At 44.0% G+C, this 18,263-nt stretch overlaps 1 protein-coding gene across 2 annotated transcripts in view; it reads left to right on the top strand.

Annotated features, from left to right (window-relative positions):
• Positions 1 to 12,463, top strand: part of LOC132349529 (acyl-coenzyme A synthetase ACSM1, mitochondrial) — a 62,215-nt gene extending 49,752 nt beyond the window's left edge. For both annotated transcript variants that reach the window (XM_059897964.1, XM_059897965.1), the window contains exons 12-15: positions 8,108 to 8,235; positions 9,340 to 9,439; positions 10,501 to 10,620; positions 12,115 to 12,463. In XM_059897964.1, the coding sequence (XP_059753947.1) occupies positions 8,108 to 8,235; positions 9,340 to 9,439; positions 10,501 to 10,620; positions 12,115 to 12,201 (435 nt within the window). In that variant the 3' untranslated portion in view covers positions 12,202 to 12,463. The remainder of the gene's footprint in view (positions 1 to 8,107; positions 8,236 to 9,339; positions 9,440 to 10,500; positions 10,621 to 12,114) is intronic.
• Positions 12,464 to 18,263: the final 5,800 nt, after the last annotated feature.

Here is an 18,263-nt window from a genome sequence, read left to right as displayed (position 1 = left end):
CAGACCTAAAGGGAGAAATTGATGGCAGCACAATAATAGTAGGGGACTTTAACACTCCACTTCCATTAATGGATAGATCATTTAGACAAAAAGTCAACAAGGGAACATTGGCCTTAAATAAAACATTAGAGCAAATGGACTGAATAGATTTATATAGAACATTCTGTGCAAAAGCAGCAGACTACACATTCTTCTCAAGCACACATGGAACATTCTCAAGGCTAGGCCATGTGTTTGGACACAAAATAAGTCTCAATAAATTTAAGAAGCCTGAAATCCTTTCAAGCATCTTTTCTGAATATAATGGTATGAAACTAGAAATCAACTACAAGAAGGAAGCTAGAAAAGTCACAGATATGTGGAGACTAAACAACATGGTACTGAACAACTACTGTGTCAATGGAGAAATTAAAGGAAAAAATTTTAAATACCTGAAGACAAATAAAAATGAAAGTATAACATACCAAAATCTGTGGGTTGCAGCAAAAGTGGTACTAAGAGGGAAGTTTATAGTGATACAGGCCTACGTCAAGAAACAAAAAAAGTCTCAAACAATTTAACCTTACACTTAAAGGAACTAGAAAAAGAACAGGTGAAGCCCAAAGTCAGTAGAAGGAAGGAAATAAAAATCAGAGCAGAAACAAATACAATAGAGACTTCAAAGACAATAGAAAAGATCAATGAAAGAAAGCTGGTTCTTTGCAAGATAAACAAAATTAACAAACCTGTAGCTCAACTCACAGAAAAAAAGAGAGAAGGCACTGATAAATAAAATAAAAAACAAAAGAGGTGTAATAACAATGGATACTACAGAAATACAAAAGATTGTGAGAATATTATGAACCAAAAATGGACAACCTAGAATAAATGGAAACATTCTTAGAATCATGCAACCTTCTAAGATTGAATCATGAAGAAATAGAAAATCTGGATAGACTGATAAACATTAAGCACATTGAAACAGTAGTTGAAAACCTCCCAGAAAGCCAGATGGCTTCACTGGTGAATTCTACCAAACATTCAAAGAAGATTAATACCTATCAGATTGAAACTATTCCAAAAAATTGAAGAGGAAAGACTGTTCCCTAACTCATTTTACAAGGCCAACATTAGACTGATACCAAACCAGACAAGGATAATACACACGAAAAAGAAAGTTGCAAGCCAATATCTCTGATGAACATAGATGCAAAAGTTATCAACAAAATATTAGCAAACCTAATACAATAATACATTAAAAGGATTATACACCATGATGGAGTGGGACTTATTACAGGGATCCAAGGATGGCTCAATATATGCAAATCAAGCAACATGGTACACCACATTAACAAAACAAAGAATAAAAATCATATGATTATCTCTACAGTTGCAGAAAAATCATTTGACAATGTTTAACATCCATTTATGATTAAAAATAGCTCTCAATAAAGTGGGTATGGAAGGAATATATCTCAACATAATAAAGCCCACTTATGACAAACCCACAACTAAAACCATACTCAACAGTGAGATGCTGAAAGCCATCCCTCTAAAATCAGGAAGAAGACAAGGATGAGCATCCTCGCCCCTCTTATTCAACATAGTATTGGAAGTTCTAACCACAGCCGTTAGGCAAGAAAAAGAAATAAAAGGCATCCAAATTGGAAAGGTGACAAACTTTACTTGTCACCTTATTTGCAGATGACATGATTTTATATGTAGAAAACCCTAAAGACTCCACCAAAAACTATTGGAAGTAATAAATGAAAAGAGGAAAGTTGCAGGGTACAAAATCAGTATACAAAAATCTGTTGCATTTATATACAATAACAATGAACTAGCAGAAGAATACATTAAGAAAAAAATCCCACTTACAATCACAACAAGTAGAATAAAATCCTTAGGAATAAATTTAACTAAGGAGGTGGAAGACCTGTACACTAAAAACTATAAGACATTGTTGAAAGAAATTGGAGAAGAAGCAAAGAAATGGAAAACTAGTTCATGCTCATGCATTGGAAGGATTAACATTGTTAAAAATGTTCATTTCACCTAAAGTAATCTGCAGATTCAGTGCAATCCATATCAAAATCACAATAACATTTTTCACAGAAATAGAACAAAAAATTCTAAATTTGTCTGGAACCACAAAAGACCCCAAGTACCCAAAGCAATCCTGACTGAGAAAACAGAACAAAGTGGGAGGTATCACACTTGCTGATTTCAAATCATACTACAAAGTTATACTATTCAAAATAATTTGGCAGAAAAACAGACACATAGATCAATGGAAATAGTTGAGAGCCCAGAAATAAACTCACACATATATGCACAACAAATTTATGACAAGGGAGCCAGGAATCTACAATGGAGAAAAGAAAGTCTCTTTAATAAATGGTGTTGGGAAAGCTAGACAGCCACACACAAAAGAGTGAAACTAGACCACTATCTTACGTCATACACAAAAATTAACTCAAAATGGATTAAAAACTTGAATGTAAGACCTAAAACCATAAAACTCCTAGAAGAAAACATAGACAGTGTGCGCTTTGACATTGGTCTTAGCAATATATTTTTGGCTATGTCTCCTCAGGCAAGGGCACCAAAAACAAAAGTAAACTGGGACTACACCAAACTAAAAAGCTTCTGCACAGCAAAGGAAACCATCAACAAAACAGAGAAGGACAAATACCTGTGATTTCACTCATATGTGGAATATTAAAAAAACAAACAAAACAAAAGCAAATGCATAGATATGGAGAACATATTAATGGTTATCAGAGAGAATGGGGGTTGGAGGGCAAAGTGGGTAAAGAGGGTCAATTGTATGGTGAAAGATGGAAACTAGAGTTTTGGTGGTGAGCATGCTGTAGTGTATAAAGAAGTCAAATTATAATGTATGTGTGAAACATATGATGTTATAAACCAATGCTACCTCATTAAAAACATGTAAGCAGTAAAAGAAACAAAAACAAGAAACTCTACTTCTATAGAGCTTTGTCCCCTCTTTCTGATACTGATGCCATAAATTATATCTTTGTACACTGTACCCAAAAATATAGACTTAGAATTTTTTTTATAAATTAAAAAAAAATACTATAGAAAATTAAAAGTGGAGTCACAAATCAAAATTACAGTAATATTGGCTTTTACATTTGCCCACACACTTACCTTTTCCAAAGATATCTTTATATGGATTTGACACATGTCTAGAGTCTTTTCATTTTAACCTGTAGGAATCCCTTTACCATATCTGCTAGGGCAGGTCTAGTGGTAATGAACTCCCTCAGCTTTTTTCTGAAAATATCTTAATTTCTCCCTCATTTTTAAGGAGTGTTTTGAAGGCAGGATAGAGAAGTCTTGATTGACAGTTTTTTTCTTTCAACACATTAAATATGTAATCCCACCACCTCTGGCCTTCAAGGTTTCCTATGAGAATCAGCTGATAATCTTACTGAGGATCCTTGTATGTGATGAGTCACTTCTCTTGCTGTTTTCAAGATTCTATTTGGCTTCCAATATTTTGATGTTTATGTATCCTGGTGTGGGTCTCTTGGGATTATCTTATTGGATTTCTTTGAACTTCTTGTATTTGTAAATTCATGTGTTTCATTACATTTGAGAAGACTTTGCCCCTTATATCTTCAAATAATCTTCCTGTCCCTTTCTCTGTTTCATTTCCTTCTCTCATAATGCACGTTTGTCTGCTCGATGGTGTCATGCAAGTCCATTAGGCTCTGTTTGCTTTTCCTCATTTTTTTCCTTTTTGCTCCTCAGACCCAATAAATTCTATTGTTCTGTCTTCAACTCTCCAATCCTTTCTTATTCCTGTTTTAAACTGCTGCCAAACACTTTAGTGAATTTTTTGTTTTAGTTATTGCACTTTTCTAGAACGTCTGTTTGGTGCCTTTACATAATTTCCATCTCTTTGTTAATATTCTCATTTTGTCCATATGTCATTTTTCTGACTTCTTGTAGTGCTTTGTCCATTTCTTCCTTTACCTCTGTGACCACATTTAACAAACTTGATTTAAACTGTTTGTCTAGTAAGTCTTATGTCTGGACTTCCTCAGGGATGGGTTCTGTCAATTAATTTCATTCCTTTGAATGAGGCATGCTTTTTAAAAAATATTTATTTTTTACTTTTGGCTGTGTCGGGTCTTAGTTGTGATACAGAGGATCTTTGTTGCGGCATGCCAGATCTTTTGTTGCAGCATGTGGGCTTCTTTCTAGTTGTGGCATGTGGATTTTCTCTCTCTAGTTGTGGCACACAGGCTCCAGAGTGCATGGGCTCTGTAGTTTGCAGCATGCGTGCTGCCTAGTTGAGGCAAACGTGCTCAGTAGTTGTGGCGTGTGGGCTTAGTTGCCCCACGGCATGAGGGATCTTAGCTCCCTGACCAAGGATCGAACCCATTTCCCCTGCATTGGAAGGTGGATTCTTTACTACTGGACCACCAGGGAAGTCCTGAGGCATGATTTCTGTCTCATTGTATGTCTTGTAATTTTTAGTTGAATATTGGTCCTCTCACTATTACAATGTGGTAGCTCTGGAAATCAGATTCTCCTGCTTCCCTGGGGGTTGGGGTTGCTGGGGTTTTGTTGTTATTGTTTTGTTTTGTTGACCATTGAAGCCTATAATAGTATGTTTGTTTTGAGACGTTTCCAAACGCTTCTTGCAAAGACAATTATTTGCCATGTGTGATCACACTGAAGCTTCTGATCATTTAGCTCATGTTCAGCTAATGTTTTGACAGAGATATTCTTGAGTGCTAAGAGGTCAAACAAACAAAAATACCAATAACAACAAAAAGGAGAGAACAACCAATGTACAATTTAGGTCTGTGCTGGGGTACTCCTTCACCACTTAGCTAGGCTTGCTCTGAGCCTAGAGATCAGTCTGAGGTGAAAGCTTAAGGTCTTCTTAGGACTCTTGTGAGCACATGTCTTGCTCAGGTGTGTGCATGGTTTTCTAAATACTGCCATGTGCACAGCTGTCTTGAATATCCTAATTTCTCGAAAGAATCTCACCCCAGCTTCTCCTCCAGACCTTGATGATCTATTGTATATCTCCACCCATAACTTCTTACCTCAGGCATCTTTTAGTTTTGTAGTCTTCCAGGTAGCTTCTATGAACAGTGCCTATTGCTTTTCCCACTTATATTCTGAGTTACATGAACTGGGTGCCTTGCACCAGTTCTCCAATTATCCCGAAACAGGTTACAACAGGTGTGTACAATAATTTGCAAATGAGATCTTCTCTGCTCTCTCTGGTTGGAGCAGGGGGACCGGGAACTGGGCTGCCATCTGCTCAAGACCAAAACTGCCATGCAGGACAGGGGAGCAAGGGTGAATAAAATGTCACAAAGCTTTTCTACCATGTTTAAGATGGCTTTTTCTTGATTGGGTATTTATAAGGTTGTTTTAAGCCTTTGACTCTTTCCCAGATGTCATACATAGTCAATTCAACTTCTTATACTTTTTTTGTGGTTTTGTGGGGGAAATGAGACCTTAAATCTTCCTCATATGCCATGTTTTTTTGACATCACCCACCATTAGCACTTTTTAAAAGTAGTCAAGGTGAAGAACTCACTTTGGTGCCTCTGTAGACTCTGACCATCTCTGTGTGGTAGATGTGATACTATTCTCCTACCATTCAGGAGCTTTTCAATGGCCCTGAGAATCTACTTCCAAGAAGTTCAGGCCCAGAGAGACAAAAGAATTCCTTCCCTGGGTGTGGGAGTCCCATCTGCAAGGTTCCAATCTCTGACCCTACCTGAGATGATTGACATCAAGAAGTTTCATTTCCTTCAAGGAAGACCTGTCCACAGGGATGTGTCAGGTCAACTGTATCACAGTACACTGAGATGGACAGCAGTTCAAAGGGTACATGAATTGGGGGTGGGACTTTTTCTGTACCCTTTGGTGTGGTGTCTCCTAAATTTCAGTCATTAAATTCCATGTCAACTATTTTTTGCCATATCCATGCACCATCTATATTATTACTTACATTATTTTTCACTTTAAATCAAATTATTACTTTAAAGCATTTGTTTAAAAAAGAATTTGATCTGCTATCACAAGTGGAAAACAGTATCCCTTGCCAAAAACAGGAGGCAATTATAACCATAACTATAATACAGACAAAACATTTTCTTAAATTCTAGCTAACTTCTATTTTCACTAAAAGTTCTGAAGTGGTGTAAAACTCTAAATGGAAAGTTACCTTTAAAACTGTATAAAAATAAAAAATTAAAGGCAAAAAAAGCTCTGAAATGGAAACTTATCTTACTCTTGGTAGTTGCAGAGCTTTTAAAAATATGTCCGAGAATCTCAATATCATCAGATCAATTGGACGGGACTCTAAAAAAGGATGCAATTTAATGTTTAAAGATTTTTTTTCTGAAACCTCTTAAAGTTATTCCATGTTCCAGAAGAAGAAAAATCCCAACACAGTGCTTAGTGGTGACATGCATAGGCTGTAAATTCAAATGCCAACCCTCCCACTGCCCAGCTGAGTGACTTTGAGTGAGTTGTTGTGCCTCCTTGAACATCAGTTTCCTCTTCTGTAAAATGGGCTAAAAAATGCCAGCCTCACACAAATCTGTAAGGTTCACAGCAGCTTTATGCATAATAGTTAAAAATGAAACTACCCAGATGCCCTTCAGTGGGTGAATGTTTAAACTGTGTCTCATGTGTAACGTGAGATACTGTTCAGCAATAAATATGATCAAACTGTTGATGAACACAACAATGTGAATGGATCCCCAGAGAATGATACTGAGTTTTAAAAAAGAGCCAGTCCCAAAGGTTATATACTATATAATTCCATTTATGTAACATTATTAAAATGACAAAATTATAAAAATGGAGAATAGGTTAGTCATTGCCAAGGGGTTAGGTATGGGAAGGGAGGAGGAAGAAGGGAGAGGAGAGAAGTGGATGTGGATATAAAAGCAACGTGAGAGATCCTGGTGATGAAGGGACTGTTCTGTACCTTGACTGTGGTGGTAGACACATGGACCTACACATGTGACAAAATGGCATAGAACTAGATACACTCACACACACACACGAGTACAAGTAAAAAACTGGGGAAACCTGAGTAAGATTGGTGGATGTTATCAATGTTAATATCCTGATTATGATATTGAGCATTATTTTTGCAAGATGTTACCATTGGGAGAAACTAGGTAGAGGGTACATGAGATCTCTCTGTATTATTTCTTATAACTGCATGCAAATATACAATTATCTTAAAAGTTTAATGAAAAACACCAGCTTCATAGGCTTTCTGTGAGGCTCAAATGAGGTAATATTTTGGGAAGAAAATTCATTCAGCAAACGTTTATTGACACCTCCCGTCTGTCCAGCCACTGTGTAAATGCAGAGCTTATAACAGTGAATAAAATAGAGTTATGCTCTAGCGGAAATTTTATTTTACTGGAGTGGCACACAGAAGTGAGTTGTTATTTCTAAAAATTGTTCTGGGGACTTCCCTGGTAGCGCAGTGGTTGAGAGTCCGCCTGGGAATGCAGGGGACACAGGTTCAATCCCTGGTCCGGGAAGATCCCACATGCCGCGGAGCAGCTAAGCCTGTGTCCCACAGCTACTGAGCCTGGACTCTAGAGCCCGTGAGCCACAACTATTGAGCCCACGTGCCGCAACTACTGAAGCTCGCACACCTAGAGCCCATGCTCTTTACTTTACTTTGGTCAAAGTAAAGTTTGGTCAAAACTTTACTTTGGTCCCTACATTGCGGCAACAAGAGAAACCGCCGCAATGAGAAGCCCGTGTACCGCAACGAAGAGTAGCCCCCGCTCGCCGCAACTATAGAAAGCCCGCGTGCAGCAATGAAGACCCAACGCAGCCAAAAATAAATAAATAAATAAATGAAATAAATTTAAGAAAATTGTTCTTAAAATTGGTTTAACATTGTTCCCTAATCGACCAGTAGCATGCATTGAGTGCTTGCATGTAATGAAAGTAGACTCAGAGAGATTATAAAAATTGCCCAGGTGCCAGGTAGAGCCAGAAGCAGGATTCAAACCCAGATCTGAGCCCATTGCTGTAGCTCATCATCTCTAAACTCACTGTTTTTGACAGAGGAGTATTGTTCTCTTTGCAGAGTAACCCGGTGAAGACAGCCGAAGTGGAGTGTGGGGACTTTTACAACAGTGGGGACAGAGCAACTATTGATGCGGAGGGCTACTTCTGGTTCCTGGGGAGGGCCGATGATGTCATCAATGCCTCCGGGTAGGTGTGGCTGACCCTGAGCCGGAAGGTACCACCCTCACGAGCCTGGTGGGAGGTAGCACGCCCAGACATTCCTTCATGCCTCGGTGACGGACTCTCAGCCTAATATGAACCAAAGTAAGACATCATGCAATTTAAAGGCACTGGGAAGGAAAGCTTTACTTTGGTCCCTATTTGTTGAGGGAGCTTATTCTGTGTGCTCCTCTCATGAAGCACATGTCACAGAAACACATAACACCAACAATAATAAAATTCACCTGTATGGAATACGCTCTATGTGACGGTACTCTCTGTAGAGCTTTGTACGATCCACCTCCCAATGCTGTAAGGTAGATGTGATTATGCCCATCTTATTTTATTTTATCTTTTTGGGGTGCGGGGAGGGGGTGGGTGTGGAGGCCCGCACTGCGCGGCATGCAGGATCTTAGTTCCCCGACCGGGGATTGAACCCGTGCCCCCTGCAGTGGGAGCACGTAGCCCTAACCACTGGACCGCCAGGGAATTCCCATGATTATGCCCATTTTACATGAGGAAACGGAGTCAGTGACCGGTGAAAAACGTTGCCTGAAGTTTCAAAGACAGTACAGGGTGGGGCCCAGATTTGAACAAAGGTGGTCTGACTCCAAGTCTGTTGTTCCTAACTCTTACATGATTTATAAAGAAAAAAAGTGACACGTTACACTAGAATAACATGTTTTCTTGGGAATTTCGGGAAAATTGAGTTTTTTTTTTTAAATTTCTAGAACAAATGCTGATATAGTGAGGCATAGGGTGTAAAATTTGTACAAATGTTTAAGCAAGAGTTTTCATGCCAGGGGCAGCTGCTTCAGCTTGAGCCAAGCCCCAGAGCACTGGGAGGACGAAGCATTCACCTCCCTCACCTGGGGTCGAGAGGTGAGGAGCCCTGGGGAGCATCTGAGCCTTGTATTCCTTAGCATGGAATGTTCAGGACATCACACTTCAGTCCCATTACACAGGCCTCTGGCGCCCTGTGACAGATACCCTCCATGCCAAGGGAAGATGTGTCTCTCCAAAAGATGCGATCTGAGGGCCTGGGTTACCCTCGCCCGGGAATTGGCTCAGAAGGAACCATTGGTCCTGCAGGTACCGCATTGGGCCAGCAGAAGTGGAGAACGCCCTGGCAGAGCACCCAGCGGTGGCTGAGTCCGCTGTGGTGAGCAGCCCCGACCCGATCCGAGGGGAGGTGAGGAACGGGACGTGGAGGTCATCGTGGCTGGGTGTGGGGCTGGGAAGGCAGGTGAGGGGAAAACTTCCAGGCCATGCCTACCCAGCCTTGGAGCTAGGGTGAAGGGAGGGGCAAGGCTGGTGTGCATGTGCACTTACACGATGTGGTCAGCAGGGGGCACTGTGGCCTCATCTGTGACTGGAACGATGCTGATTGTGAATGCTGCTGCTGCTGCCATCTAGTAGTTCATCAGCTCTTACTGGGTGTCAGCTCTTTTATCCTCACAGAACACAATGAATTAAGGACTCTTTTTATACCTTTTTGCAGAGAAGGAAACAGAGGCATAAAGAGGTTAAATAACTTGCCTGGATTACACAGCTAATAAGTGGTGGGAAATTGAGCACTCTGGCTCCAGAGCATGCATCCTTGATTCAACAAGTGTTTATTGAACACCTTCTACGTACAGTCCCTGTGAAATGAAATGAGGACATAAATAACAATAGGAAACTAATAAATTACCAACATTTATTAAATGCCCACAAGGTCTTAACTATTATTAAATGCCCACAGAACTCTACCTAAAATAATAGTGAAAATGGTGATGATAACAATGATAGGAATACAAATACTTTTAAACTGGCTTCACGTTTTATGTGTATTATCTCATGGAATCTTTACACAAACCTGATGAGGAATGAACCTGTTCTCTCCCCATTTCGCAGAGAAGGAGATCGACATTAAGATAGGTTAAGAAATGTTCCAAGGCAAAGAGTGGAAATTGGAAGTACTGGGATTTGAACCTGGGATTTCCCAAGGCTCTACTGTCAGTTTGTTTTCCCATTAATTTAGCAAGCATTTACTCTTTATTTTTAAATTTTTATTTATTTATTTATTGGCCACGCAGTGTGGCATGGCACGCGGGATCTTAGTTCCCTGACTAGGGATCGAACCCGCGCCCCCTGTGGTGGGAGCGTGGAGTCTTCACCACTGGACCTCCAGGGAAGTCCCAAGCATTTACTCCTTAAACTATAATTTGGTTGTCACTCGCCCTGAGCCTCCACTCCGCTTCTTCACTGCAGGTAGTGAAGGCTTTCATTGTCCTGACCCCAAAATTCCTGTCCCATGATCGGGACCAGCTCACCAAGGAGCTGCAGCAGCATGTGAAGTCAGTGACAGCCCCGTACAAGTACCCAAGGAAGGTGAGTGAGAGCAGATGGATGGGGTCTGGTCCCTGTGAGTGGTTCCGGGGGCTCCACTGTCTCAAGTCTCATGCAGTGTCTGGGGTGAAGCCTAAGTAGCCAAGAGCACTAATATTTTTCTCTGCAGAAGAAGCGTTTCAGCTTAGGGGTGTGAGGGAGCCCACTGAATCGGATGGAACCTCGATCCTGTGTCAGAAACTCATCCATTGCTGGAGTGTCAACCTAAAGAGAATAATCAATTACCCAAAGATATCCAAGAAGGTTATTTATAATCTTTCAAAATTTGAAAAAGACACCCAAACCAGCAACTTCCAAACTATTAAACAACATTATTTGTCGTGAGAAATACATTCCATATTGCAACCCAATACACATAAACATACATAACAAACAAAAATGAACAAAATGATATTTACCCTAACAACATGTAATACATTCTGATATTTTTTGTTCAACTTCATTTGTTTTAAATGCTCTGTACAACCTATAAAAATGTGCAGCAATAGAGAAATGATGAAATTACTCATGGAATTTAATATTATTCTGTAATTTAAAGTAATCATGCAGATTGTTAACATAAAATATCACAATAATATATTATTGAGATAAAAAAGCAGGCTAAGAAAGAACATATGTAGTGCTGATTTGTTTAAAAACAAGTTAAAATTTCCTTCTTTTGTAGTAATACTTTGCTGCATTGTCTGAATGTTTACAATCAATACATATTATAAAGCTATATAGCTAACATTTATTGAGCATTTACTGTGTGTACCAGACCCTGGACTCAGTGCTTTACATGAATTATTATTTCATTTAATCCTCTCCACAACCTGAGATAATCATCCCAGTCTACAGAGAGGAAACTGAGGCTGAGAGACTCAAAGTAAATTGCCTGAGATTAGAGTAAATAGAAGCTGGAATTCAACCCCATGTGTATCTGACAACAGAGTTCATGCTGCTATACTATTAGGGTCTGATGCTTTATCGAGAGTAGAATAGAGGATGTGTACCAGTCAGGAAGGGCTACATGTTACTGTGGGTAACAAACAGTCCCAAAGTTGTAGTGGATTATAATGAGGACGGTGTCTTTCTTGCTCACGCCACTTGTCCACCATAGCTTTCCCGGAGCCTTTGCTCCACATCCCCTCATCCTGGGACCAGGATAAAGGAGCAGCCACCACGTAGGTACCTCCCAGAGTCCTAGAAGAGATGGACAGAGGGGGTGGCCTGTCTCAATGACTCCCAACTTTTCTGTTAGAGGTGGCAGGCACACTTCACTCCTACTCATATTTCACTGGTCAAAGTACATCAAAGGGCTGCATCCAACTTCAGGAGGTCCGAGGAGAATCTGATACAAATGGTGGACCCCATTAAGGCCCCCACATGGCGCCAGCCTGTCTGGGGGACTGTGAGAGGGCAAAGGAGGAGAGCTGAGGCTTGATAGAAAATGACGGGGGGACTTAGTCAGAATGTGTTTGCTTTATCCTCAACCAGGTGGAGTTTGTCTCAGAGCTGCCCAAAACCATCACTGGCAAGATAAAAAGAAGTGAACTCCGGAAGAAGGAGTTTGGTCAGATGTAATTGGCAGTAAACTCAGAAACCACTGTGTGATGTTGGCCAAATGCCTGGCGGCCTCAGTTTCCTCACGATGGTGAGGGTGAGGAGAGGAACGCAGAGAGAGTTGACCTGAAAGAGAGCCAGAAGTGTCAACATTCCAGCATTTTTGTCTTTTAAATTAATATCAATCACTATCCTTCCTCCAAGTTCCCTGTTCCTTTCAGATTGCCCAGCTGAGCACTCAGAATGGGGTTGAAGCAAATTAAATACTGACTCAGCATCCACAGTGAGTCTGTTGTGCATTTATTCTGCGAAAGATCCAGTGCTAAATGCTGTCCCTTGTAATTCCCCCAGCCCCCATCAGAGATTGCCCCAGGGCCTGATTCTCCCTCCTGGTTCCAGAGACTCTGGGACCCAGTCAACGACCAGGACATAGAGGTCTAGGAGGAACAGTCCATGTGGCCCCCGGGGTCTGCTCCTGCCTGGCTTGCCTCTGCCCAACTGGGGGTGAGGCGGGAGGCAGGGCAAGTGTGGTGTCTGGGGAATGGAGAAGGGGGAGGGCAGCCCAGCTTGGTGACGACACTTGCCTGCCACACCATCCCTCACCTGCACCCTCCAGTGGACCCACTGCCTCTCCTCCCACCAATGCTGCTGCTGCTGTTGCTACTTGCAGGTCCCAGCCTGGACCAGTGCAGGTGAGTGAGGGACCTGCCCTCTGGGGGCCCAGGAGTCCTGCAGGACTCCTCGAGCCCTTCCCAGGGACCCAGGAGCTTTGTTCCCCAGCCCCTCCCCAGGGGCCCGGAGTCCTCCCCAGACACACATCCTTATACTGTGTAATCTCCTCTGCCATCCAGAGCCCTCTGATCCCCCTGGCCTGTGGTCCTATGAACTAACCCTTCACTCCATCCATCCTTCCAGCCTGAGATGGAACCACCAGAGGCTGGAAGGAGCAGAGGCAGAAGAGGCTGAGCCTGGGGGTGAGAGAAGCGCATATTGTCTCCTTCTCACCCATTCCTGGGGGGTCACCGATAGGGAGATCCCCTCTGCAGCTGCCCTCTTCTGAGGTGCACAGATACACACACTCACCGGGTAATATACAGACATCACAAACACGGAGATGCAGAGGCAAAGAATCACCCCCAGCCTCACCTGGGGACTCAGGTGTTGGGCTCATGGACAGCTCACACACAGACCAACGCAGGCAAGGACACCCTGGGGGGAACACACACACACACAAGTACACACACAAGTACACATACTCAGGGCCATGTGAGACAACCCCCCAGGGCAGACCCACACACACCCCAAGGAGGTGCACACATGCACACACACACACACACAGACATGTAGGCAGAGACATAGACACAGAACACAGGCACATACACACAGGCACAAAAAGAAGACAAACACACAGATACAATCAGGAACACCCAAAGGGACAGCAACTTCACACACAGCACACTCACACACATATGAAACACAGACACAACTCCACGGACCCATATGCCCTGAGACACATACCTAATACATAATCCCCTGAGTCACAGACACACACACGGATTTGCACAACCAACATACACTCATTCAGTGACAAAGGTACAGATACAATGCATACAGAGCATACCAGAGAGACACTCAATGTCTCAATGCTGTGCAGTGGAAAATTCACATTCACAATCGAGATGCACATATAGTATATTTACAAAAATTAACCTTATTTATTTTGGCCACAAAGCAAATTTCAATATATTTCAGAGGAATGAAATCACACAGAGCATGTTTTTTGGTAATGCAATTGTGCTAGAAGAGTCACTGATGAAAAGCTAACTAGAATTTCCCATGTTTGGAAATTGAGAAGTACACTTATAAATAAAATATGAGCAAAGAAGAAATCCCAAAGGGAAAGATGTTATAGTTGAACTGAATTACGTGGTCATGATAATATGGTAATAAAATATGTTTCCTTCTGGCTTGCGAATTCCACTTTGTGTGACCAGATGGTATGGGTATGGTCTCAAAATCATCCCTAATTAACGTAGACATTTCAACACCTGAAACAGGGTTAGGTACATCACCTGTTAGCATGGGCTTTAGATTATGAACCTAAACAAGGGGAAAAAAATCCAGTCTGACTCTCATTATTGCTTTCCAGGGACCTCCAGAAATTGAGAATTTTAATGGAGAAAGTTCATCAGCTTCTCTTCCGGGGGATCTGAGTACAGCACCCAAACAGCTTGGCAGTACGAGGAGTGCTGGGTGGGGAGAGCCAAGCAGGTGGGCTGGGGCCCAGGGACCCAGGTGGTTAGACAAACCCCACTGATGATCATCTATTCTGGGCCCTGTCCTGAGGTGAACTTCCTAAAGGTGCTTTTATGTGTGATTGACACAGTGGTTTCCCAGCTCATTCAGGCCCATGACAGCTTTAAAATCGTTGCTTTAAACCCCATAGATTTTATTATTATGGAAACTTATTGTAAACAGGAAACATTCTATTACTGTTCTAATGGAAAATCAATGTCTTTTACCATAACTACAAAGAAATGATAAAAAAACAAGCAAAACAAAAACAAAAAACAGGGATAACAAAACAATAGTGTTGAAATCTGTTTAGATGCAGTTGCCTGCCTACAGAGTCCCACATTTGGGCTGTGTGGTTATAAAAAGACAGACCAGGCACAGAAGGGGTGGAAGTCAGACTAGCCCAGAAGTGAATGGGAGGCAGATGCAGCCTATAAGGGACTGGGGACTTCCATGAACGGTGCCAGGGTCACCCTGGTTACAGCTCAAGCAAGGATGAGGGAAAGAAGGAGAAGTGAACAGAGTTAAGGGGCCTGGAAAGGGTGAGACCATTCGTGCTGCAGACGAAGCATCCCCAAAGCCGGTTCAGCCTCCCATCCAGGGGAGCCCTCCGTGGCCCCTGAAGGCAGGGCCAGGAGCCTTGGGCTTGAGACCCAGCTGTGCTGCTTACCAGCGGTGTGACCCTGGGTGGGTTTTCTCCCTAAAATGGAAATGTCTGGTCCTGCGTCCAAAGACTGTCATGAGGACAAAGGGAGGCCATGTGCTGAGCGCCTGTGCCCATCAGCTTCCTCATCTCCCAGGGGCGACTGTCCTCCCAGAACTGGCACCTTAGAAGCTGTGAAGCCTTTAAAGGCCCCTCCTGTTACCAGCCTGTGCTAAGCACTGTACTTGGCAGGCATCTCCTTATGGCCCATACCATGTCTATCCCCATTGCACAGATGGAGAGTCAGGGAGAGGTGTTGTACCCAGGCTGAGAAAAGGGTCATGGGGGGACTTGGGCCTGGGTGGGAGTGGGGGGAATGTTGGGAGAGGAAGAAGCTGGAGCTGGAGCCTCCAGAGAGAGAAGGGGCCAGAGAGAATCTTGGCCTGTCGTCCAACTTTGCTCAGGGTCAGCCCTGCTCAGAGGATGAAGCCAACCAGGGGGCCATGGTCACACCTCACTCTTCCACCTCGGGCTGATGGTCAGTCATTGCTGTGGTGATGATAATATTATCATACTATGGTCCTGATGATGTCTTTACTGTCACTGTTGTTATTGTGGGAGAGGGCACAGCCCACTCTGACACACAGGGCGGGTCCTGGGGAGGCTCACTTTTTTCCCTCTCTTGACCTTGGGATCTGCTAGGCCCCATGCAACACCCCCATGTTAAGTGCACGCTGTCATAGCCCAGTCCCTACCCTGTGCCCCCTCCCCAGAGCCACCCTACCCTGGCCATTCTCTGGCATCTCAGAGCATAGGCACAGCCCTCTGGAAGGCCCTCAATGGGGCAGGTGCCTAGCACTGGGTTTGGAGCCAGGAAAACACCCCCTTCCATGACAGCCTAGGTGGGGCAGGTCATGCTGATCTCGAGGGTGTGGCGGCTTGAAGCAGGATCTCAGTTCCCTGACTGGGAATCAAACCCAGGCTGTGGCGGTGAAAGTGCTGAATCCTAACCACTAGACCACGAGGGCCAGTGGGCTTGAAACAGGACCTCAGTCCTTGTCTTCTCTGAAGAAAGAATTCAGCAAAGAGACAAAAGGTAGTGAAGCAGGTAAAGCGTTTATTAGAAGAAAAGTACATGCACAAAGACACATGGATAGGCTCAGAGAGAGAGAGTCACGCTTTTGGGGTGGCTTAAATTGCTTATATGGGGGCAGTTTTCCGGGTTCCCTCTAGCCAATCACCTTGATTCATCTTGCTTTGTGCCCATATTTGGTCTGACTCAGGGTCCTACCCAATGTGCACGTGCATCTTTTAGCCAAGATAGGTTCCAGCGTGAGAGTCTCTGGGAGGTTGGCAGGACATATTACGGGCTAGCGCCCCCTCCATTTTATGACCCCTGAGGAACCTTTTTGTGCATGTGTAGTCCAGGAGGTCTCCTTGACCTCAAGAATGACAAATATGGTAGTCTTATCTTTTTACTCAGGCAGAGCTGAGCTTCTCCCTGTTCCTGCCTTTATCTTTTCCTGGAAATGTCAGCAGGAGACAAGCTCCAGCTGCTCAGCCTGGAGCCCGTCTACCTTCTACGTCAATGCCAGGGTCTGTTCACCCCGACTGCCTGTGGAGGTATCCACTAGAGTGCCAATGTCTGGGAGTATGTGTGTGTGTGACTGTGGATGTATAAGTCTGCATGTATGAACCTGTGTGTCTGAGTTTCTGTGTCTGTGAGCATCTCGATTGTGAACGTGAATTTTCCACTGCACAGCACTGAGACATTGAGTGTCTCTCTGGTATTCTCTGTATGCATTGTATCTGTACCTTTGTCACTGAATGAGTGTACGTTGGTTGTGCAAATCCGTGTGTGTGTCTGTGACTCAGGGGATTACGTATTAGGTACATGTCTCAGGGCATATGGGTCCGTGGAGTTGTGTCTGTGTTTCATATGTGTGTGAGTGTGCTGTGTGTGAAGTTGCTGTCCCTTTGGGTGTTCCTGATTGTATCTGTGTGTTTGTCTTCTTTTTGTGCCTGTGTGTATGTGCCTGTGTTCTGTGTCTATGTCTCTGCCTACATGTCTGTGTGTGTGTGTGTGTGCATGTGTGCGCCTCCTTGGGGTGTGTGTGGGTCTGCCCTGGGGGGTTGTCTCACATGGCCCTGAGTATGTGTACTTGTGTGTGTACTTGTGTGTGTGTGTGTGTGTGTGTGTGTGTTCCCCCCAGGGTGTCCTTGCCTGTGTTGGTCTGTGTGTGAGCTGTCCATGAGCCCGACACCTGAGTCCCCAGGTGAGGCTGGGGGTGATTCTTTGCCTGTGCGTCTCCGTGTTTGTGATGTCTGTATATTACCCGGTGAGTGTGTGTATCTGTGCACCTCAGAAGAGGGCAGCTGCAGAGGGGATCTCCCTATCGGTGACCCTCCAGGAATGGGTGAGAAGGAGACAATATGCGCTTCTCTCACCCCCAGGCTCAGCCTCTTCTGCCTCTGCTCCTTCCAGCCTCTGGTGGTTCCATCTCAGGCCGGAAGGATGGATGGAGTGAAGGGTTAGTTCACAGAACCACAGGCCAGGGGGGTCAGAGGGCTCTGGATGGCAGAGGGGATTACACACTATAAGGATAGGTGTCTGGGGAGGACTCTGGGCCCCTGGGGAGGGGCTGGGGAACAAAGCTCCTGGGTCCCTGGGAAGGGCTCGAGGAGTCCTGCAGGATTCCTGGGCCCCCAGAGGGCAGGTCCCTCACTCACCTGCACTGGTCCAGGCTGGGACCTGCAAGTAGCAACAGCAGCAGCAGCATTGGTGGGAGGAGAGGCAGTGGGTCCACTGGAGGGTGCAGGTGAGGGATGGTGTGGCAGGCAAGTGTCGTCACCAAGCTGGGCTGCCCTCCCCCTTCTCCATTCCCCAGACACCACACTTGCCCTGCCTCCCGCCTCACCCCCAGTTGGGCAGAGGCAAGCCAGGCAGGAGCAGACCCCGGGGGCCACATGGACTGTTCCTCCTAGACCTCTATGTCCTGGTCGTTGACTGGGTCCCAGAGTCTCTGGAACCAGGAGGGAGAATCAGGCCCTGGGGCAATCTCTGATGTGTGTTGGGGGAATTACGAGGGACAGCATTTAGCACTGGATCTTTCGCAGAATAAATGCACAACAGACTCACTGTGGA

This window comes from Balaenoptera ricei, chromosome 15 (assembly GCF_028023285.1).
Source record: "Balaenoptera ricei isolate mBalRic1 chromosome 15, mBalRic1.hap2, whole genome shotgun sequence".
NCBI classification, from domain to species: domain Eukaryota; kingdom Metazoa; phylum Chordata; class Mammalia; order Artiodactyla; family Balaenopteridae; genus Balaenoptera; species Balaenoptera ricei.
The sequence above is the reverse complement of the archived record's forward strand: the minus strand, read 5'-3'. Positions and strand labels throughout refer to the sequence as shown.